This window comes from Corythoichthys intestinalis, chromosome 8 (assembly GCF_030265065.1).
Source record: "Corythoichthys intestinalis isolate RoL2023-P3 chromosome 8, ASM3026506v1, whole genome shotgun sequence".
Lineage (NCBI taxonomy): Eukaryota > Metazoa > Chordata > Actinopteri > Syngnathiformes > Syngnathidae > Corythoichthys > Corythoichthys intestinalis.
In genome coordinates this window covers 30,555,959-30,579,865 of record NC_080402.1, presented here as the reverse complement: position 1 = coordinate 30,579,865, position 23,907 = coordinate 30,555,959, and the positions used below count along the sequence as shown (strand labels likewise).

At 39.0% G+C, this 23,907-nt stretch overlaps 1 protein-coding gene across 4 annotated transcripts in view; it reads left to right on the top strand.

Annotated features, from left to right (window-relative positions):
* The window catches only part of LOC130919915 (trinucleotide repeat-containing gene 6C protein-like), a 310,124-nt gene that overhangs the window by 257,346 nt on the left and 28,871 nt on the right, over positions 1–23,907 (top strand). For 2 of the 4 annotated variants that reach the window (XM_057842550.1, XM_057842549.1), the window contains 3 exons: positions 7,647–7,747; positions 9,066–9,087; positions 19,545–19,928. In XM_057842550.1, coding sequence (XP_057698533.1) covers positions 7,685–7,747; positions 9,066–9,087; positions 19,545–19,928 — 469 coding nt within the window. In that variant the 5' untranslated portion in view covers positions 7,647–7,684. The remainder of the gene's footprint in view (positions 1–7,646; positions 7,748–9,065; positions 9,088–19,544; positions 19,929–23,907) is intronic. The other 2 variants (XM_057842553.1, XM_057842551.1) reach the window with 1 other exon arrangement.

The following is a 23,907-nucleotide window of genomic DNA, read 5'->3' as shown; positions in this document are numbered from 1 at the left end:
CCGTCAATGGCATCGACATCCATATAGTCAAATGAATCCAAGTACATTGGCATCAATAGATTCGACATGCATGGCCGTCAATGGCATCAATGCAATGTAAAGTCCATTGGAAATACTATTGAAAGTGAATGGGAAATTTTCCCATTAGAAATGAATGGGATAGTTTTTGGCAAATATCCGGAGAACCGTAAATTTTTTCCAAATTCTGTATACAATCTTTATGCCCCCCACCGTCCCGGAATTTTTGATGTCCAAATTATGTGATTTGCTCAAAAATTGTAGGACAAGTAGCGTTTTGAAATTTTTTTTAAAAATTGGAAAATCGGCGTTTACGGCCGAACGGAAAAATTTTCGGGGTCGTTTGAAAAATTCCCATCGTCGCACGAAAATTCCGGTCGTGTCGATACTTGAACGGTGCCAATCGGTGCTACGGTTCGGGCTGCGCGGCGCGCCGAAAAAAACGTCAACAATTATTGAATAATAATAATAATAAAGAACTAGAAACTGCAATTTCGGGAGAAATTACACACCTTGGTCTTTCCTCTGTGGAGATACAAATCTTAGCCCCACTCAGGTCTATCAATAGAATGGACCATAATGCCAGTCATTGGCACTAAACAAAGTTAAAGGCATTAGAAAAGATTGGGAGAATTGGACGTCCATGTCCGTCAATGGCAGCACCCTCCATAACTGTTAATGGAATCGGGGAAGTTTGGGGGACACGTCCTATTGATATCTAGTCATTTTCTGTTGATTTGGGGAAAAAAAAAAAATTTCCCATTGAAAATGAATGGGAAAAATTTTGGACGTCCATGGACGTCAATGGTATCAACTTACATAAGCGTCAATGGAATCCAAGTACATTGGCATCAATAAAATGAACAAACATGAAGAAATGCCATTGGAAATGAATGGGAAGTTTGGACGTCCATGAACGTCAATGGCATCACCCTCCATAAGCGGCAATGCAATCGGGGACATTTGGGGGACACGTCCTAATGATATCTAGTCATTTTCTGTTGATTTGGGAAAAAAAAAAAAATCCCATTGAAAATGAATGGGAAAAATTTTGGACGTCCATGGACGTCAATGGTATCAACTTACATAAGCGTCAATGGAATCCAAGTACATTGGCATCAATAGAATGAACAAACATGAAGAAATGCCTTTGGAAATGAATGGGAAGTTTGGACGTCCATGGACGTCAATGGCATCACCCCCCATAAGCGGCAATGCAATCGGGGACATTTGGGGGACACGTCCTAATGATATCTAGTCATTTTCTGTTGATTTGGGGAAAAAAAAAAAATTCCCATTGAAAATGAATGGGAAAAATTTTGGACGTCCATGGACGTCAATGGTATCAACTTACATAAGCGTCAATGGAATCCAAGTACATTGGCATCAATAGAATGAACAAACATGAAGAAATGCCATTGGAAATGAATGGGAAGTTTGGACGTCCGTGGACGTCAATGGCATCACCCTCCATAAGCAGCAATGCAATCGGGGACATTTGGGGGACACGTCCTAATGATATCTAGTCATTTTCTGTTGATTTGGGGAAAAAAAAAAATTTCCCATTGAAAATGAATGGGAAAAATTTTGGACGTCCATGGACGTCAATGGTATCAACTTACATAACCGTCAATGGAATCCAAGTACATTGGCATCAAAAGAATGAACAAACATGAAGAAATGCCATTGGAAATGAATGGGAAGTTTGGACGTCCCTGGACGTCAATGGCATCACCCTCCATAAGCAGCAATGCAATCGGGGACATTTGGGGGACAGGTCCTATTGATATCTAGTCATTTTCTGTTGATTTGGGGAAAAAAAAAAATTCCCATTGAAAATGAATGGGTAAAATTTTGGACGTCCATGGACGTCAATGGCAGCACCCCCCATAAGCGTCAATGGAATTGGGGACGTTTGGGATATACGTCCTATTGATATCTGGTCATTTTCTGTTGATTTGGAGAAATGTAGTTTTTTCCCCATTGAAAATGAATGGGAAAAATTTTGGACGTCCATGGACGTCAATGGTATCAACTTACATAAGCGTCAATGGAATCCAAGTAGATTGGCATCAATAGAATGAACAAACATGAAGAAATGCCATTGGAAATGAATGGGAAGTTTGGACGTCCATGAACGTCAATGGCATCACCCTCCATTAGCGGCAATCCAAGTACATTGGCATCAATAGAATGAACAAACATGAAGAAATGCCATTGGAAATGAATGGGAAGTTTAGACGTCCCTGGACGTCAATGGCATCACCCTCCATAAGCAGCAATGCAATCGGGGACATTTGGGGGACAGGTCCTATTGATATCTAGTCATTTTCTGTTGATTTGGGGGAAAAAAAAAAATTTCCCATTGAAAATGAATGGGTAAAATTTTGGACGTCCATGGACGTCAATGGTATCAATTTACATAAGCGTCAATGGAATCCAAGTACATTGGCATCAAAAGAATGAACAAACATGAAGAAATGCCATTGGAAATGAATGGGAAGTTTGGACGTCCCTGGACGTCAATGGCATCACCCTCCATAAGCAGCAATGCAATCGGGGACATTTGGGGGACAGGTCCTATTGATATCTAGTTATTTTATGTTGATTTGGGGAAAAAAAAAAATTTCCCATTGAAAATGAATGGGTAAAATTTTGGACGTCCATGGACGTCAATGGCAGCACCCCCCATAAGCGTCAATGGAGTTGGGGACGTTTGGGGTATACGTCCTATTGATATCTGGTCATTTTCTGTTGATTTGGAGAAATGTAGTTTTTTCCCCATTGAAAATGAATGGGAAAAATTTTGGACGTCCATGTAAGTCAATGGCGGCACTCTTCATAAGCGTCAATGGAATTGGGGAAGTTTGGGGGACACGTCCTATTGATATCTGGTCATTTTCTGTTGATTTGGGGTAATTTTGTTTTTTCCCCATTGAAAATGAATGGGAAAAATTTTGGACGTCCATGGCAGTCAATGGCATCGACATCCATATAATCAATTGAATCCAAGTACATTGGCATCAGTAGATTTGACATGCATGGCCGTCAATGGCATCAATGCAATGTAAATTCCATTGGAAATCCCATTGGAAGTGAATGGGACTTTTCCCATTCGAAATGAATGGGATAGTTTTTGGCAAATTTCCGAGGAAGCGTAATTTTTTTCCAAATTCTGTATACAACTTTTATGCCCCTCACCGTCCCGGAATTTTTGATGCCCAAATTATGTGATTTGGTCAAAAATTGTAGGACTAGATACATTTTGAAACTTTTTTTTTTTTCACGGAAAATTGCCGTTTACGGACGAACGGAAAATTTTTCGGGGCCATTTGTAAAGTTTCCTGTGTCACGCGAAAATTCCGGTCGTGCCGATACTTGAACGGTGCCGATCGGTCTAACGGTTCGGGCTGTGAAGCGCGCGTTTTTTTTCCATTCAAAATGAATAGGAAAGTTTTTGGCAAATTTCCGGGGAACCGTAAATTTTTGCCAAATTCTGTATACAACTTTTATGCCCCTCACCGTCCCGGAATTTTTGATGCCCAAATTATGTGATTTGGTCAAAAATTGTAGGACTAGATACATTTTGAAACTTTTTTTATTTTTCGGAAAATTGCCGTTTACGGGCGAACGGAAAATTTTTCGTGGCGGTTTGAAAAATTCCCATCGTCACGCGAAAATTCCGGTCGTGCCGATACTTGAACTGTGCCGATCGGTGCTACGGTTTGGGCTGTGCGTTGGCTCAAAAAAACGCGGAGAATAAGATGAATAAATAATAAGTACAATAAAGTTGCACAATAACAATACCTTGTTCTTTCTTTCAGAAAGACCAAGGTAATAAAGTTGCACAATAACAATACCTTGTTCTTTCTTTCAGAAAGACCAAGGTAACTAGAAACTGCAATTTCGGGAGAAATTACACCTTGGTCTTTCCTCTGTGGAGATACAAATCTTAGCCCCACTCAGGTCTATCAATAGAATGGACCATAATGCCAGTCAATGGCACTAAACAAAGTAAAAGCCATTAGAAAAGATTGGGAGAATTGGACGTCCATGGCCGTCAATGGCATCACCCTCCATAAGCGGCCATCCAATCAGGGACATTTGGGGGACACGTCCTAATGATATCTAGTCATTTTCTGTTGATTTGGGGGGGGGGGGGGGGGAATTCCCATTGAAAATGAATGGGAAAAATTTTGGACGTCCATGGACGTCAATGGTATCAATTTACATAAGCGTCAATGGAATCCAAGTACATTGGCATCAATAGAATGAACAAACATGAAGAAATGCCATTGGAAATGAATGGGAAGTTTGGACGTCCGTGGACGTCAATGGCATCACCCTCCATAAGAGGCAATGCAATCGGGGACATTTGGGGGACACGTCCTATTGATATCTAGTCATTTTCTGTTGATTTGGGGGAAAAAAAAAAATTCCCATTGAAAATGAATGGGAAAATTTTTGGACGTCCATGGACGTCAATGGTATCAACTTACATAAGCGTCAATGGAATCCAAGTACATTGGCATCAATAGAATGAACAAACATGAAGAAATGCCATTGGGATTTAATGGGAAGTTTGGACGTCCATGAACGTCAATTGCATCACCCTCCATAAGCGGCAATGCAATCGGGGACATTTGGGGGACACGTCCTAATGATATCTAGTCATTTTCTGTTGATTTGGGGGGGAAAAAAAATTCCCATTGAAAATGAATGGGAAAATTTTTGGACGTCCATGGACGTCAATGGTATCAATTTACATAAGCGTCAATGGAATCCAAGTACATTGGCATCAATAGAATGAACAAACATGAAGAAATGCCATTGGAAATGAATGGGAAGTTTGGACGTCCGTGGACGTCAATGGCATCACCCTCCATAAGAGGCAATGCAATCGGGGACATTTGGGGGACACGTCCTATTGATATCTAGTCATTTTCTGTTGATTTGGGGAAAAAAGAAGAAATTCCCATTGAAAATGAATGGGAAAATTTTTGGACGTCCATGGACGTCAATGGTATCAACTTACATAAGCATCAATGGAATCCAAGTACATTGGCATCAATAGAATGAACAAACATGAAGAAATGCCATTGGAAATGAATGGAAAGTTTGGACGTCCATGGACGTCAATGGCATCACCCTCCATTAGCGGCAATGCAATTGGGGACATTTGGGGGACACGTCCTAATGACATCTAGTCATTTTCTTTTGATTTTGGGAAAAAAAAAAATTCCTATTGAAAATGAATGGGAAAAATTTTGGACGTCCATGGACGTCAATGGCAGCAACCCCCATAAGCGTCAATGGAGTTGGGGACGTTTGGGATTTACGTCCTATTAATATCTGGTCATTTTCTGTTGATTTGGAGAAATTTAGTTTTTTCCCCATTGAAAATGAATGGGAAAATTTTTGGACGTCCATGGAAGTCAATGGCGGCACCCTTCATAAGCGTCAATGCAATTGGGGAAGTTTGGGGGACACGTCCTATTGATATCTGGTCATTTTCTGTTGATTTGGGGAAATTTTGTTTTTTCCCTATTGAAAATGAATGGGAAAATTTTTGGACTTCCATGGACGCCAATGGCAGCACCCCCCATAAGCGTCAATGGAGTTGGGGACGTTTGGGGTATACGTCCTATTGATATCTGGTCATTTTCTGTTGATTTGGAGAAATTTTGTTTTTTCCCCATTGAAAATGATTGGGAAAAATTTTGGACGTCCATGGAAGTCAATGGCGGCACCCTTCATAAGCGTCAATGGAATTGGGGAAGTTTGGGGGACACGTACTATTGATATCTGATCATTTTCTGTTGATTTGGGGAAATTTTGTTTTTTCCCTATTGAAAATGAATGGGAAAAATTTTGGACTTCCATGGACGTCAATGGCATCGACATCCATATAGTCAATTGAATCCAAGTACATTGGCATCAGTAGATTCGACATGCATGGCCGTCAATGGCATCAATGCAATGTAAATTCCATTGGAAATCCCATTGGAAGTGAATGGGAACTTTTCCCATTCGAAATGAATGGGATAGTTTTTGGCAAATTTCCGAGGAAGCGTAATTTTTTTCAAAATTCTGTATACAACTTTTATGCCCCTCACCGTCCCGGAATTTTTGATGCCCAAATTATGTGATTTGGTCAAAAATTGTAGGACTAGATACATTTTGAAACTTTTTTTTTTTTCACGGAAAATTGCCGTTTACGGACGAACGGAAAAATTTTCGGGGCCATTTGTAAAGTTTCCTGTGTCACGCGAAAATTCCGGTCGTGCCGATACTTGAACGGTGCCGATCGGTCTAACGGTTCGGGCTGTGAAGCGCGCATTTTTTTTCCATTCAAAATGAATAGGAAAGTTTTCGGCAAATTTCCGGGGAACCGTAAATTTTTGCCAAATTCTGTATACAACTTTTATGCCCCTCACTGTCCCGGAATTTTTGATACCCAAATTAGGTGATTTGGTCAAAAATTGTAGGACTAGATACATTTTGAAACTTTTTTTTTTTTTCGGAAAATTGCCGTTTACGGGCGAACGGAAAATTTTTCGGGGCCGTTTGAAAAATTCCCATCGTCGCGCGAAAATTCCGGTCGTGCCGATACTTGAACGGTACCGATCGGAGCTACGGTTTGGGCTGCGCGGCGCGCCGAAAAAAACGTCAACAATTATTGAATAATAATAAATAAAAAAGAAAGAAAGAAAGAAGTACAATAAAGTTGTACAATAACATAACCTTGTTCTTTCCCTTGGAAAGACCAAGGTAATAAGGCGAATAAAGTTGCAGAATAACAATACCTTGTTCTTTCCATAGGAAAGACCAAGGTAATAAGTACGATAAAGTTGCAGAACAGCATTACCTTGTTCTTTCCCTTGGAAAGACCAAGGTAACAAGAAACGGTTAATCTGTATTTCATGCATTGATTCAGATTTTCAAATTATATAACAGTCTGCTTGGACGAATTTATCGTCATTTATCGTTATCAAGGTAAATCTGCTCAATTTATCGTGATACGTGCTTAAGGCCATATCGCCCAGCCCTAATCAGGACAACCCCAATATTGATTTTGACCAAAAAGTATCATTCATCTATTATGACAAATCATTGTCATTAGGATATAAGGAATCCTCTTAATGGCTTTGGACTCCGCTTAAATGGTGGCATTTTGGCCCTGAAAGTTCAAAGTTTTTTTATCACCTCACTCCTGTGTGGAAAATGACTGCGTTATTTTTTTCTTCTTCATTAATCTTAATCTAAATGGTTTTCTCTTTTTTTTTTTTTGTTGCAAAACTGAGTAACCTCTGCTTGACACTTAAGACCACTTTTGACAAATAAGATGACAGCATATAGCAGAAATTTGCAAATATTTAATCCCAATAATAATTTAAATAGATGTGGTTCAAGCATCTGTCAACTTTTGGAGTTTGAAACAAAAAGCACTGTAAAACATTTTTTTAATGTCATGCAATATTGAAAAAAAATCTATGACTTGGTGAATCTATGTGTCCCTTATAAATATGCAGAGATTCACTGGAATAGGAATTCGCGAACAAAATGAAACTAAACCTTTGCAGTTGAATACTAAGCCTTTGAATCTTTTTTTTTGTTTTGTTTTACAGCTGAGAGAAGCAAGCAACACAAGAAAGAGAACCATTTGATGGAAGAAAAGAAAAAGAAAAAACAAGAAGAAAAGATTAAGAAGGACATTGCTCTAAAGAAGGTGATTCAAATGCACATCCGTTGACGTTCTGAATAGATATATCTCACAATTTTTTGTCTAAGAAATGAAAACTATTCAACATTGAGGAAAAACATGAAAGTAATAACACTTCTTAGGATTTGTGTCTTAACTTCTTTGACGTTTTGGGTAATTCAGGGAAGTCATTTTCTATTACATCATATGGAATACAATATATGCTATTACAACTGCAATAGATGTGACAGCTCCAATCAGGGTTAATCTGGTTCATTAAAAAGCATTAAATTGATTTTGTCAAAATTCAGGCCTTAAAAAGCATCAAACTAAATGAAGTGTTAAAAAGTACGTAAATTTTTAAATAATTAAAAAAAGAAATTTAAAAAAAAAGTTTTTTTAACATAATTTATTAGAGTTGTCCGATATTATACGGTAGCCGATAATACTGGCCGATAAAAGCATTTTGAAATAATATTAGGTAATATCGACATCGCTTTTTCATTATTTGTTTTGGGCCAATATGCGTGTTGCCTTCAAAGTAAATGTAGAAGCCTTCTGGTTTTTGTAAAAGGGCTCGTCACAGTTTAGCACAGCAGTTATGCTGATTGAACAATAGATGTCTCCAAACTAAGATGCTTGGGATTTGTCAGCAGACCATTTGCATGCATGGTGCAAAAATTAAATGAACAATAAATGATTGAAAAATAATGAATTTTAAACTCGTTACATACTTATTTCACCTTACTCAAGCTGTGTGCCTTTGTTGTTATTTTGAGCTAGAAGCACAGTGTGAGTCATGTGATTTGGCAGTGCCTTAATGGCACTTTGCACTGGCACTTTGCACTTGCACGCTATTCATTGCACTATTTTGATTTCAACAACATAGTTTACGATAACTTTAGTTAAAGTTGTTCTCTTAAGTTTCACAGAACGCTTATTGGAAAATCTTGAAGTTGTTACATTAATCATTATTAAAGTATCCAATGGGTCATCACAATACAATAAGCCATAACATGTTAAGTCCACAACCGCATATATCAGTATCGGTTTAAATCGGGTTAAATCCGTATCGGATTTTTGGAGTTGGACAATATGGTGATATTGGTTATTATTTAAATGCCATTATCAGACTACTCTGCTTACAATTTGTGTGTGGGAAACTATCTGCAATTGGGCATGGGCATTTAATTAGTTTAAGGTGGCATTAAAAGTGGTATTATAAAGCATTAAATGAGATTTGTTGATACCTCCAGAAACCCTGTCCATGTCTTTTTGAGTCTAATGTTACTTTTAAACACCCCAGTCAGTGTATTTATTTTGTCTATTTTTCTCTCTTCTGCAGGCTGCTGAACAGAAATCCAAAGGTGAGCACCAAATATCAGAATTTTGACTTCATTCAATAGTGAGCTATGATTGTCCCACACAAAGCTACAAAATCAAACACACGTTGGTGTCCTTGCCCTACCCCGTCGGACACGTACAGTATACACACTTGTGCTCAATTTTTGTGCTCTGAATCCCCACGAATAAAAAACACATAGTATACACAAAGCAGCGGAGTAAAATGTAAAGTGATGTCTGGTGTGCCCGCAGCAGCAGGCAGTGGAGCGTGAGGGCATCCTGACAGAACACTGTGTGTTGTGGCTACAAAGGGCGGTAGGGAGAAGTGGTGAAGGCAAAAGAGAGAAGTGTGGAGAAATAAAAGTGTTCAGCTATGTGTATTACCTCAGGACTGAGGTCTAAAAAACACTGTCCTCACATACCCTTGGTGCCGTGTTTGAGTACATAGACTTTGTGTTTGAGTGGGCTTTTAATTTGAGAGATGGATTCTTTTTGGGTTTTGATGAAACAATGCTATCTTTTTCTCAAGGTAGTAGTAGTAGTAAAAAAAAAATGTTGAGCGCTTTTCAAACCACACAAAGATGCTTTACAAGAAAGATGGAGTCACAATAACAACAAAACAATCAGAAAATTAGAATTAAAAACCGGATAAAAATAGGTAAAAATTAAGAGATAAAGATGGAGCAGAGTGAAAATTTATGGTGGGTAAGAAAGTAAACAGTTGTGTTTTGATTTTGGATTTGAAAAGTGGAAGGGTAGATCAGGGATTCAAAATGAATGTAGTTTCATTTACTTAGCAGCCTTTTTTGACAGGAGTTACAAATGAAAGAAAGGCATACCTGAATGGAATCCATTGTTTTCAAGCGTAGAGTTGAATAATCAATTTTTGTGTGTAGCAAAGTAGTGATCAGTATGCGGTGGTGATTTGTGTCTTTCCAGCCCTAACAGTAAATTCAGAAATTCATAGACACATACAGAATCACCTCACCTTCCCCATCCCATCTTTCCTGCTCACTGCTTTGCAGGCCTTTTTATTTTCCAAGCATTTCAATTTGTTTGTGGTAATCGATCTCGGCCCGATGCGTTCATATGTATGAAAATGAGATAAAGCTCCAGCACAGTGGAATTAACTTCTCTGCCCCCCATTAGGTTTCGAGCTTCACACTAGCATAGGGTTCCATCGAGTAGGCGGCCTCATACTGCCCGCCTCCAACCCCCTTGCATGCGGCCACACGCACTCGCATACGCACACATAGATGGACCGTTGATACAGGGCCCCCATCCTCCTTTGTCTGGTTCCCCATTACCTACTCTGATTATTCAGCCCATGCACACACACAGCTCCATCACAATCGCTCAATACCACCGCTGCAATCACAATCAAGTCGGTCTGTTTCACAATGCCCCCAACCTGGACAAAAGCATGCTGGCACACAGAGAAAATGAGAATCAGGCGAACATGAGATTTGTCAAGTCTTGTGTCACATATTGGAAGACATAGGATTAAAAGATAATGTACATAGAGTATATTTCCTCCCTCTTCGATATTCACTGGTTTTAAGCAAATGCCTACGTGTTCGATTTGTAAATCCGGTTTTCTTGAAGCCGTGGTTGCATATACATACAGTACATAGTATACTCGTAACCTGCCAGGAATCACATTAATGTGAATGCATGCCTAAGCAAATGCTATTTATGAAGACGTTGCTGCCAAACCTTGATGTAATGCTTCTCGTCCCATACGTCTATAGTCAGAAGTAATAGCAGTAGTAGTTTTGGCTGCTCCCACACTTTTCATTTCTGAAAGATTAAAACGCATTGTGGCTGTTTAATTAAACTGTTCTGGGGCCACACTGCTGCCATTATTAAACATTCACTTACTGCGTAGGTAATGGCAATAGGCAAGGGCCTCTGGAATACAACTAACACTTTAAAAAAAACAGGGAAAAATCTGCCACCACCCAGACTATGTAGGATTTTTTTGGCATGTTTTCTGGTGTTTTTTAGTTGTTGTTTTTGTTTGTTCCATTACCCTATTCAAACTAGGTGAGTAGTTAGCACGTCTGCCTCACAGTTCTGAGATCAAGAGTTCAATCTCGAAAGACTCAAGCCTTCCTGTATGGAGTTTTGCATGTTCTTGCACATCGCAAAAATATCCATGGTAGGCTGATTGAACACTCCAAATCTTCCCTAGGTATGACTTTGTGCGTTGTTTGTCTCCTTGTGCCCTGCAATTGGCTGGCGACCAATTCAGCGTTTACATCGCCTACTGCCCATCATTAACTGGTACCTCCACAACCCTCGTTTGGATAAACAGCACTGATGATGAATTGATAAATAACCCTTTTTATTCAAAACACTTGCCATTTCTTCCCTTTGTTTTATTTCAACGTGAATGCAGTGTAAGCACCATTAATGATCATCAAAGTGAGAAATGCACATAAACACAAGTGAAATGCGTATTTCCGTATTGGATTAATTTGCAATTTCATATGCTATTAATTGTGTCAATACAACAAGGGAATTTCATGACTCACAATCCAATTAGGAGCTAATTTATTTAAGCATCGATGGCGTTCTTCTCTTCACTTAGCCACATTTACAAACACTCAAAAGAATTAATAGTGGATTGTTCACGAATTACATCCCGTGGATTTATGACTGCCAAGAATAATTGTTTTTTCCGCTGCCCCCTCCCTCCCTCCGCTGTGTACTCATCCCGCATGCATTTGGAGTGTCGGAGGGGTGCGAGAGATGAAGCGAGAGCCTCGGGTCAGTGCGACAGGAAACAAGAGGGCCACACAGACCTAAACAATGCGTTGCTCTTTGTCTATTCATACAGCGGAATTACTCGCAAGCTGCTGACAAGAGAGGCCATTTGATGCCTCTGGACCTATCCCTCCCCCTCAATTTCCCTTGCCTCCCCCTCCCTCGCATAGTGAGCCGCTCCGTGTCAAAAGTCTGGCAGATTATTAATAAGATGTGGTTTAGCTGCTATGAATGACAGTTCCGCTTGTGCTCGGAGGCCAAGATGTTTGCATACAAGTTCAAAAGGTTCAAAGGCTGTCATTCTATTTGAATCTAGGGTCTTTCTCATTCCTCATAGGCTGTAGACTACCATAAATAATTCCTCACAATTTATTTCGTATCATTTGTTTTTCTTTTGTTTTCCGGTTTTATTAGGATCAGGTAGGGCTGGGCGAGATCAAAGCCCCCAATTTTTTTTTTTTTTTTTTTGAGGTTTTGAGGATCGATTTTAGTGATCAGCCGTGTCATATTTAATCGACCATATTCATGTACATGTAGATGCAAACTGACTAGTTTGGCAGATTTTGAAAAGTCCCTAGAAAATTACACCTATTAGTCCTTCTCAAAAAATTTGCATATTGTGATAAAGTTCATTATTTTCTGTAATGTACTGATAAACATTAGACTTTCATATATTTAGATTCATTACACACAACTGAAGTAGTTCAAGCGTTTTATTGTTTTGATATGAATGATTTTGGCAAAAAAGTCAAGAAAAAACAAAAATCCCTATCTCAAAAAATTAGCATATCATGAAAAGGTACTCTAAAGAAGCTACTAACCTAATCATCTGAATCAACGAATTAACTCAAAACCCCTGCGAAACATCCCTGATGCTTTTAAAAACTCCTAGAGCATTTCTTTCCAAATATTTGACATTCATTCTAGTGTGCACCATTTTTTTCTAGTTTTTCTGATGAATATACGCTTCTTCATAGGTCAAAATTAAGCATTATTTGCTCACTCGCAATGTTTTTGTTATAGCTTTTGTATAGTGTAGTAAGTTTTATAATGACCTAATATTACTCTCCCTCTTTTCTGTAATTTTAAGAACAAATGACTCAATCATTTTTAAAAAAAAATTTGAAATGAGTTACACATTTACTGCTTTTTATATACACAAACCAAACAAGCACAGTTGATACCTCTCTTTCCCTATGTGTAGGAGTGGTAAACAAGCATGACCTACTACTAGAGAGAAATGGGGTTCTTGCATGGAGATTGGGGGTGCAGAGTACTAATAGGATGGAGAGCATGAAGGAGGCATCAATGGAGAAGGTCACATGAGGCACAAATGAAGGTGGAGGAGGCAACAATATCTGTCTCTATGGCAACTGACATTTTTTATTGAAGGGGTGATGGGTGAGAATATTTTTGCCTCGATGGGTGGTGTAAGTTTGTTAGGGAGTATTTACATTATAAATTGGGACCTCTGAGACCACAACGTACCCTGTGTGTCTAAAAATGCTGCTCTATAGACATAACGCGTGCTGTATATGTTCACAAAAAAGTAGTCAAAGTCCCAAATTAGCATTAATGTTAAAAGAACTTTTCCAAAGATTATAAGGTTTCAATAGTGGACTACTTTATAGACAGTTTCTACATCTGCATGCATACATAAACGAAGTACGACAAATACAGATTTACACACAGACATGATCAGAGACTCCGGGGATGGCACCATTGTGCAGTGTGTATACGCTAGTGAATATTGTCCATCCCCCACTATTACAAACATAGCTGCATAATAAATTGCTTCTGCAGACAATAGACAGAAGAGCTATGGGAACCTGCACTGCCTGGCACTTAAGACTTCAGAGGTTCTGTGCCACATTGTGCCCTCAAGTAGACGGCTCTCTCAAATGCTTTGTGATTATAGTTTTGTGGACGCTGTTGTTCACACACAAACATTAAAAAGTTAACTGCTGAGGCCATTTGAAGTCTAAGGCTAACCAACAAAACACAGACAACATTACTTCATTTAATATGAATAAAATATTGTTAAGTATTTTTCTCAAAGTATTTGTATAGATAAAGTACTTGTTTACTAATACTAGATCTGCCATTGCGGAAATAAACACCCCCAGGGCACCGTTTACGTAAATATTGTATGCCAAAATGATTTGGATTCCAGCTGTGCCGGTAGCTTAATCTATTGTATGGAATTTGCATGAGAGTACCTCTAATTAAGTGTTCTCTCCATCAAACATTTTAGTCTGTAGCGAACGTGAATTATTTTAAAATGCAAGCATCTGTAATCGCTTCACATAACAAAACGTGAGACATTTGTAATGATTAGGCCTGATATTTGTAGTTTAGGTGCCCTCTTTGACAACAGTAGAAGGCTGCTGCAGCTTCATGATTTATTAAAGCTTAATTTATGATTTGGGCCATGGCTGGTCACAGCGCATGAATATTCCTGCAAGTCTGCAGCAAAATACACAAGAAAATGACCCAAATCAACAAAGGAAGTGTATCAAAATACATCTTGTATTGCATCTTCCCCACATTGCTAGCGAATCAACTCGAGGATTTTATTTCTTCATTGTGATTCAAGATGTAATACACTTCTAGCTTCTTTAAATTATTGTAACGAATCTCATTCTCGTGTACTGGCACTAAGTGTAATGCGCATACTCTTCACATTCCGCATTTAAGCCTTCATAGACGTGTTCTTATCTGAGGGATTTCCCTACTCTTTTCCATTTCTTTTTCTCCTTTGTGGCCTTTTATAAGATGCTCACCCTCTATAAAGCACTTACCTAGCCCTCATGAATTAAGGAAAGATTTTTCTCTCTCAGAATTAAAGACACATCTTGCTTAATATACTTCTGTTTGATCAGGGCAGAGGGGAGCTGTTACTCTTGCAGGTTCTTTTTCTTTTTTTTTTCCCCCTTTTTTTTTAAAAAAACATATTCTGGCTGCCTAATTTCACGGAAAGGGGGTTTGCATTCTTACAGATACTTCTTTTCCATTGAGTTTACAATTTATATTTCGTTGATATGGAAAACACATTCACTTGTTAAAAAAAATTTGGCACAAAGCCCGAGTTTTTTCTTGAGACGGACATACTGAAACCACAGTGCAAGTGTCATATTAATCAGCATATATCCTAATACTATTTTGTGTCACTTACCACTGAAACAAGCTATTTTGAAACTTCTTGAAAGCCTGTTTTCCTCCGCTATTATTCTCATGCAAGTGTTGCTACAATGTCATGAAGAAACAAGAAGGAAACTGTTACTTCAATCCCTAAAGTGCACTGCATTTTTCTATACAAACTCCAGGAAATGTATACAGAAACTTAAATATAAATAATAAATAAATATGTAAGTCAGAATTACTTAGATGTTAAATACGTTTAGGAGCAGAATGATTAAACAATTCCCTGAATTGGCATCACAGATTGAAACAGGGAACCAAATTTCTCTTCATTTTTCATTGGTCTTGCATTCAGAATTTTGGGGCAAGATTAAATCAAATAATCAGCATTATAACAAGCCTTGCATTTTTTTAAGCCCTGCAAAAATTGCATGATTCATTTTTCGTCATTGCACACTACTGCACCACAGAGCATTGGGTGGAATCAAGATGTCTGAAGAGAGGCTTAGGCAGATATAGGGCAGAAATAATGGTGATGAAGAGAGAAAGGGGGAGCAGGTGGGTTATGTGGTGTAACTGTGATGGAAAAACAGAAGATGAGGTAGTTGCAAATGCAAGAGACGAGAAAGGGGGACAGGGTGGCATGTGTTCACCATTCTGCGGCATGATTGGCTACGGGAATGTCAGGCAGGCCGAGCAGAATTTAATCAGAGATGTGCGTCAGCGACTGCAGTTCCAGGCCAACAGCCAGCCAGATACTGCCGGGAGCAGCTGACTTTCCCTGTATGTGTGTTTAAAATCATAGAGAGGGGGTAGAAAACATGCCTGTCCACTCAATATTTATGTGTTCTACAAAGATGTAAAGATATTTGAAAGAAACCTGCGTTAGAGAGGGGTAGATGCCATCCATGTCTTCTCTGTTAATGTACTGTATGAAGTACAGTATTTGGTCATGAGATGTACTTGTAACTTCGTCATGGCTGTGGGGGGGTGTGGAGGGGGGCGTGTTTGTGTGTGTGTTTTTTGTTTTTTTTTTTTTTTTAAGTTCTTGGCAAGCCTAGTGAATACCTGTACACTCACCACTCGCTTGAACTGCTAGTGTGGCTACTGCTATATGCTGATCTCAAGCTCTTGAACTTCAGTGATTTTTTTCTTTTCCAAATGTATCTCTTCTACACTTTCGTTTTTCCAATACAGTGTACTTCATACACTAAGCACACACATGCTCTCTTTCCTCCTTTGAGTGAAAGCAGTCTCAGCAGTCATGATCAAGGGGATTTCTGTCTTAGGGCTGCACAAAACATTATCAGCCATTCATCGACTGTCTACCCTCAGATCTTAAACTGTCCTCTGCAGATGCTTGTGGGGCACATGTCAGCATTACCCATAGCCAGTATACAGATTTTGCAGTGCTTAATGGAGATAAGTAGAAAACATTATCATCTTCAACACCTCAGAGAGGATATTTTCCCTTTATTATCATTTTATTTAGCATATTGCAAGATGTTAAACTACGGTGGCCGAGAGGTGTCAGGCGAAATGCAAAGTCCAAACACTTTGCAAATAGAAAAAAGCACGAACCCCAATTGTAAACGCTTTGCAAAAGAAAAAAGCACGAATGCAAACTGCCACAACACAATCCCCAATTCCTAAAGCGCGATTGCAATTTGGCAAAAGCACGAACCCCAATTGCCACAGCACGACAGCAAATGGCTCGCAGCACGAATGCAAACTGCACGGCCACAACACGATCCCTAATTCCTAAACCGCGATTGAAAATTGGCAAAAGCACGAATCCCAACTGCCACAACACGACAACAAATAGCTCGTAGCACAACAGCAAACGGCTCACAGCACAGCAGCAAAATCACGCAACACAACGGCAAATGGATGACCCGGAAGTTTAAAAAAAAAAAAAAAGGGACGACACTTTATATGTGCTTTGTAACCATCTATACGGACCTCCATGAAGTTACCCCCCCCCCCCACCCCCCATTAGACGCAAATTTATATAAAAATGATGTCAATCGTTTGTGCTGCAACGGTTTTGTTGATACAGTATTATGCTTTTATTGAGATGTAGGTATCCGGAAGAAACTCAGTGGTGTTCCGTCGAGCTGTACATTCTCCTTTCTATTCGATCGGTTGTTGCAATTCTTTACCGCACAATAATTTCCAACCATTTTTAAAGGGCGACCTGTGTTGAAATGCCTCACTGTTTATGTTTCTCGCTTCCAAAATGGCGATAGCGGCAGAAACCTCGCGAGTGCCACGTCATACGCTCGAGCCTAATAATAGTGTGGTAATGGAACAATGCCGTAGGTTTGCATAGGGACATTAGGGACATAAAACTAGCAACTTTTCAGGATGCTCAAATCGTCCTCACCCACTTTTAAATAACTTTATTTGCATTAAGTAATGAATTTTACAGGTTAGTTACAGGTAGGTACAGACCAGTTATACAGGTCATTTAGATTGTCTTCACATATTTTGTAAGGATAGAATTGACCCTACCATTATTAAATGAAGTACTTTCATTATGTTCAGAATTACACTGGCACCATTTTTTTTCCTCACACGCACGTTGGATTGGCTGATTACTAGTCTAATTCCCTTGTTTTCAGTGTAAATCTACTAGAAATAAGTGAAATTATCTGCCAGTGCTTCAAGTGAATTTTACAAAGATTTCTTGAAATTATTTTCAGTTATTTTTCTTAACACATTTATTTTAAGCAAAGAGTGAGTAAATTTAATCGTTTTTAAAAAAGCTTTTTTTTCATCAGAAATGTTATTAATTCAAGATTTGATATTGTTCAAAACATTATTAGAAAGCATTTTTTCCATTGATTTTGGATAAAAATGACCAACCTTTAGATATATGGGCTTAACAAGAACAAATGGCAATATTTACCTAAAGTAAATTGAATAATCTGATCCATCAATCTATTAACTAGTTTTTAACACTCAAAACACGCAGACTCCGCTTACACAATTAAATTTATTGATTTCTGTGTGGCGCTTTAACTTGAGAAAATCCACCATTAAAGCTTTTGAAAACCGTTCATAAGAAAAAAAAATGATTCATTGAGGCATTTCATTTGTAAAATACATGTTAAAATCTTTGTCATTGGGATTGCTTTTTTCTTTAGCACAAGACTTCTTTTTTTCTTCTTTCTTTCAGAAAGAAAGCTGACCAATACGCGGGTTCTGAAAGGCAAATTGTTGTTGGATTATCTTTAAATACCCGCTGCTTTTTGAGCAGAAATCTAGGTTTGTATAGGCTAATGTTCTTATTGTTGAAAGCACAAAGATGTGTAATAAACAACTAGCACATTTATATTTTGCATTTTGTTTTCTTACTGTACCAAAAATGAACCGAACCGTGACCTCAAAACCGAGATTTTTGTGTACCGTTACACCCCTACCGGCTACCCTAAGTAATAAATAGTAACTGTATTGGTAATACTTTCCCTTTGGTCACTTGGACCAGATCAATGCCAAAATATGCATCAGTGCACACCATTTTTCTCCACTGTGGGGGTGTGTGGGTGTGGGTGTGGGCGTGTGTGTATTCCGCCTCCCGCAGAGAACTCGTTGACTTACAGAGGGAGCGACAACAATGCAGCGCAAAGTGATGCTGTAATTCAATGTGCCCTAAAACCAACTATTGTACACTATTTTATAATGTATATCTGACGACATCATAACAGTTAATGTCCTTACAACTGAAATAAGATGACCTACATTGTGACTAAAGACACCACTGTTTGTTAATTTGTTAATGTTAAAACCAAAGCTTTGTTTTTGCTTGATTTTCAACATTCTTCTGTTTGAATAGTAAGTTGTATTGTCAAATAAGGACTAACACAACGAGCAATTAGCCAAACTTGAACTGTGTGCAGCCACACTGCAAATTACAACCGGTTAAAAAGCATAAAGCTTCTGTAGCAACCCACTTCTTTTCTTGACTGCTATGTTATCATTTTATGCTTTAAAACATGTATTGCAGTACAACGTAATGTTAGGCTCTTGCCGTTCACTTCACAGCACCTGTGTAGATCAAATAGCTTGCTGTGCGAGTCTGAGTCACCTATATATTTATTTATTTTTTCTTTCCATTTCAAGTCGGGTTCACAAATATCGCACAGCAAGGCAAAGAGCATCAATGTCAGAATTTATTCATTCCCCAAAAAATATATAGATGAATGACCCGGCATTTGATTGAGACATACATTTGTTAATTACAACACAGGCAACAATTTGAGCAATTATAGTAAGCAAGCAAAACTGCTTTGCCACATATGTTGCTCTAATATGTAAAATTCATTGGCTGGTTATTTTTTGGCACTGGTGATGATATCATTTTTTCATGTCTCTAATAAAGCTCATCCATTGACACAGCATCCTTGGAAAGGCAGTTCTTAACTTGGTGGAATCATTGCAAGCTGTTGTTCTGGCACTGACCAGGCTAATAGAATATCTGTCCTACCTAACCCTTAAATTAATCCCTTGCTTCCTACCTTTCTTCTCTCTGTTTGCGTGTGTGTGGGTGTACATTGTATCTATTCAGTGCCAGAACCTGCTCCCACTAAGCCCAGTCCAGGCACACCACACCACTTCCACCCTGCCAGCCCTACGCTGCCCCTCTCCTTTTCATTTTCTTCTGGAAATGACAAGCGCACCTCCTGCAGTAGCCAGCTCCAGAGTCCGACCGCCCCTCAGCCACAGTGCCCTTCGTCCTCTGCCAGCTCTCGCTACCCACCCAGAGAGGTGCCCCCGCGCTTCCGGCAGCAGGAGCACAAGCAGCTACTGAAGAGAGGCCAGCCGCTGCCTGCAGGAGCCTTCTGTGCTCTCACAGCCTCCTCTTCCTCCTTGTCACCTTCATTACCTCACTGTTCATCTTCTACAACTACCAGCAGCACTACCACAAACTCTGCAGGCAAACAACAATCAGGTTTGTGCACTTTCTGAAAGACCGGCACTTATTCTGATGGACATTTCTTCATTTAAGATGATTCGTTCAGATTTTGTACATCTTTGTTTCATTTTTATTTCAAATCCACTCAGATGATGAAACTGGATTTAAAAAAATACTATCCTCATCAGTGCTTTTCCGTCATCAGTTACAGCTTATTACTTGCATTAGTACACAGACTTGTGTAGTAATACATTTTAGTGACTGTTCTTTACAGAAAGCCTTTCATCCTGATAGTCAGGTTTGTGTGACAAGCAATCCTAAGATTTGTCTAGTCTCTGCTGAGGATTTAAAATTATTTTAAGTATCACAATCATTGATAGCTAGATACATGACCTTGCATATTTCCTGGCTTAACTCATTATCAAGTAAAAGTCTTAAATGAGTCTAATTTAGGATCAGGCATTGTTGGCACAAGATGAGAAAGCATAGCCCTTGACTGAATTTAAACCTATTTTCCAAATCAGTGAAGTGCTTGTGGTTGAATGCATTAACCACAGTGTTTCTGCAGCTTGTTGGCACATTTCTTTTACTGACCTCTCTAGAGGTTGCATTGACTCAAGGGGTTTAGATGGCGGTAGCTGTACACAAGTCATCCCAGATTCCCAATACTTTGTAGTTTGTACTTGTGCCCACAAAGGGCGCATATATGTTGTGGGTGTGCAGCTGGAGGAAAACTAGACTGACCTAGTTGTGTCGCCTCAGATCTGTGTCGGCCTTGCAGGGCAGCTGATACATACACATGCATAAAAGAAGTATTTTTTCCGACACACACAATAAAAGACCAAACAAGTCTGTGTTTGTATTGCAACAGCCTAGCCAAACATAACACAACTTTTTAGGCTGAAGGGGACCTCCATATTGATTCAAGGGTCTTCTGACACCCCCTTCCCCCTACTCGACCCTCATACCAGACACCTACCCCCCACCCTTTTGTAGCTTCCTCATCCCGGTCTGGCCAGCTGACTGGGGAACATTAAGTAGTCCAGGCCAGACTGGCTTGCTCAGTAGCAGGTGCTGAAGTGGGGGTCGTTTAAGACTTGTGGGAACTTCAGCCCAACAGCTGTTTTGTGGTAGCTGAGACAGTGCATGTTGCCATACGGTGCTTTAAGGACCCTTGGCTCTATTGTTGAGGCAGCTTAGGTTAGAGTCAGCATATATCAGGCTTCAATAAGCCTTTCCCTAATGAGGAAATTCCAGACAATTTTTACATCAGTGTAACTAACCCGTTATATAAGAATCCCTCCATCCATATATTGGCCTTTGCATCTATGAGGCTAGATGGATAGAGAGATGCTAAAGGTCTTGTATATGATATCCTGAATTTTTACAACAATGTCAGAGATACTAATTAATGTTAAGTACGTTTCTCAATCCCCAGTATGAAATACACTGCACTTAATTTGGCTTACTTTAAGTTGCCAAATAACCACAAAAGTAATTGGTGCAAAAGAAACTAGTAGTTTTTATCTCAAGTTTTGCTCCCGAACGCTCAGAGGCACACAAGTGACGCCCCTGGTGACTTCATTAATCCAGTCTCCATCAGTGAAACCAGAGAAGTCACCATCGCGCTCTGCTTTTTTTTTTTTCTTCTTTGCCCAGAAGAGGTAAACAGACATGAAGGATGAGTTTTGAATCCTTGTGTGACACCAACCCCCACTATCACCATCACATCACCGCTTCCGGAAAAACAAGTGTATGCCTCCCTGGTCCTCAAAGAGTAATAGATCAGACGTCTGGGTCACAAAAGACTACTAAATGTCCACTTTACTATTGCTACACACCACACTTACTAATTTTTTTTTTTTAATATCATGACCAATCTCTTGTTTAGTTCTTTTTTAACACCTGAAGGCTTTTGACATCCATATTACATTAAAGATGTTTACGTTCATTGACTTGTACTTTTTCAGTGCTCCAGCAGTCCTCTAGTTAATGTCTAAGGCCTTGTGGTGATTACAAACTAAGCTTTGGTCCAGAGGACAGGCACAGAGATGCTTGCATGGACTTGCACATTCATGCTTGCATGCAGGAGGTTTTGTTCCTGGTTGGGAACGTGAGGAGAAATAAGATGGGTGGCTTTGTTTCGATTTTCCTTAACCTTTTTGTAAATTATAAACATTGAATGGTTTCTTTGCTCAATTGAAAATAAAACTGTATTAATGTCACATTACTTACATATTATGGATGGAAATAATTTAACACTCTGTCAGACATTTTAATTGGGATGTCAGGAGAGGGAGTTGCAGGATATGATTTAGGTGACTTGGGGTGAAGGAAAAAATAGGCTTCTTTTATATATTAGCCTATAACCTTATTACCCTATTTACATATGTTGTCATGCACAACAGAATAGAATTAAGCATTATGCTGACTAATATTGTTATCCAGAAGTAAATACACTATCAAAGCATGGAATTTCTATTACACCCATGTGACACCCACCCATGCATGACACACACTCCCCTGACCGCTGTATGTCCCATGCATTTCAATACAAATTGTGACCTAAACTGTTACTGTTCACTCAATAGTCTTAGTCAAGCTTCATGCCGTACTTCAATCTTGACTCAAAATGTATTAAATTGTAGTGATAAAATTGCCCTCCTTACAGATTATGAACAATTTATGTAATCAGTTTAAAAAGCGCTTGGGAAAGAAAATGCAAACAAGACTATAGCAACAAAAAACGCAACCAACACTCTCTTGCAGGATGTTTAGTAGAGGCGTGCGAAATTTCCGATTCTTAGATTATTCGCGATTCGGTCGGGGAAGATTTGAGAACGATTCGCAAATATCCAAATTCCGATTATTGAATTATACCAGGTAAAGCGGAAGTAAAACACAGTCAGCGCGGTCTTTGGGACGCAATGAGGAACGGACCGAGAGTAAATATCATTGTTCAACTCATGCCGCTAGATAAAAAAAACAATCATACCTGACTGCAGCTAACAGCCGCTACAAACAACGCTCAGTTGCTTGTTGCTACAAACATACGGCTACAGTAGATATCATATATATGTAGAACTAGATGCGAAATGACAGACTTAACATAAGCATAACAGCCGCCATCTTAAAGCAGTAGACCTCTCTAGACGGCGCTGTTGTAGCGAACCTAATTAACTTTTTATCTAAAATACTCCTAAATCGGCAGAATCTTGTCTTGAATCTATCTTTAAATGATGAAATAGTTTTAAAACTTTGCTCAAAAGTAGACAGAAGGAGAATTATCGAATAACGGAAGCAATTTTAACAACTGTAACAGTTGATTCACAACATTAAATCAATTTAATGTAGTTTAAAGCTGTTGATACAGAATGGGGACTGGGGTTTTTTATTTACTGTTGTTTTTGTATATTTGTTTACTGTTATATGTTAACTTGATACTGAAATAGTAGTTTGGTTTAGTCTGAGAGGATTTTTTAACAATTTTGGAACTAATGTACGAAACATTTAAAAAAAAGAAAGGGGGGGTGCATCAATAATCGTTTTATAATCGAATCAGAGCGTCTGAATCGTAATTGTAATCGAATCGTTAGGTGCCCAAAGATTCCCAGCTCTAATGTTTAGTGTGTCGGCTGTGCTGCTTTTATGATAGCGTTGACAGATCAAAGACTGTAGTGACAGCAAGACTCAAAGCCACTTTGGTTAGTAATTGAAAAGACCATCTGTGTGGTTATGTCTTGTTGCTTTCTGTACAGTTTGTATGTGAAGCAACATACCAAACATTTAATCTGTAGTTTTAGAATGTCATAAAAGGACAATGTTAATTACCGTAATTTTTGGAGTAAAGTATGCTCCAATATACTCCATAGTATCATGTCCTTTGTGCAACTGATTGTGAAATAGCATGAGAGAATATACTGTACATGCACCATCAATCTGATGATGACCTTGTGCGATAAAGCTGCCTGTGGAATGAAGATAAATGTTTGGAGGCGAAAGCCGCATTGTAGCC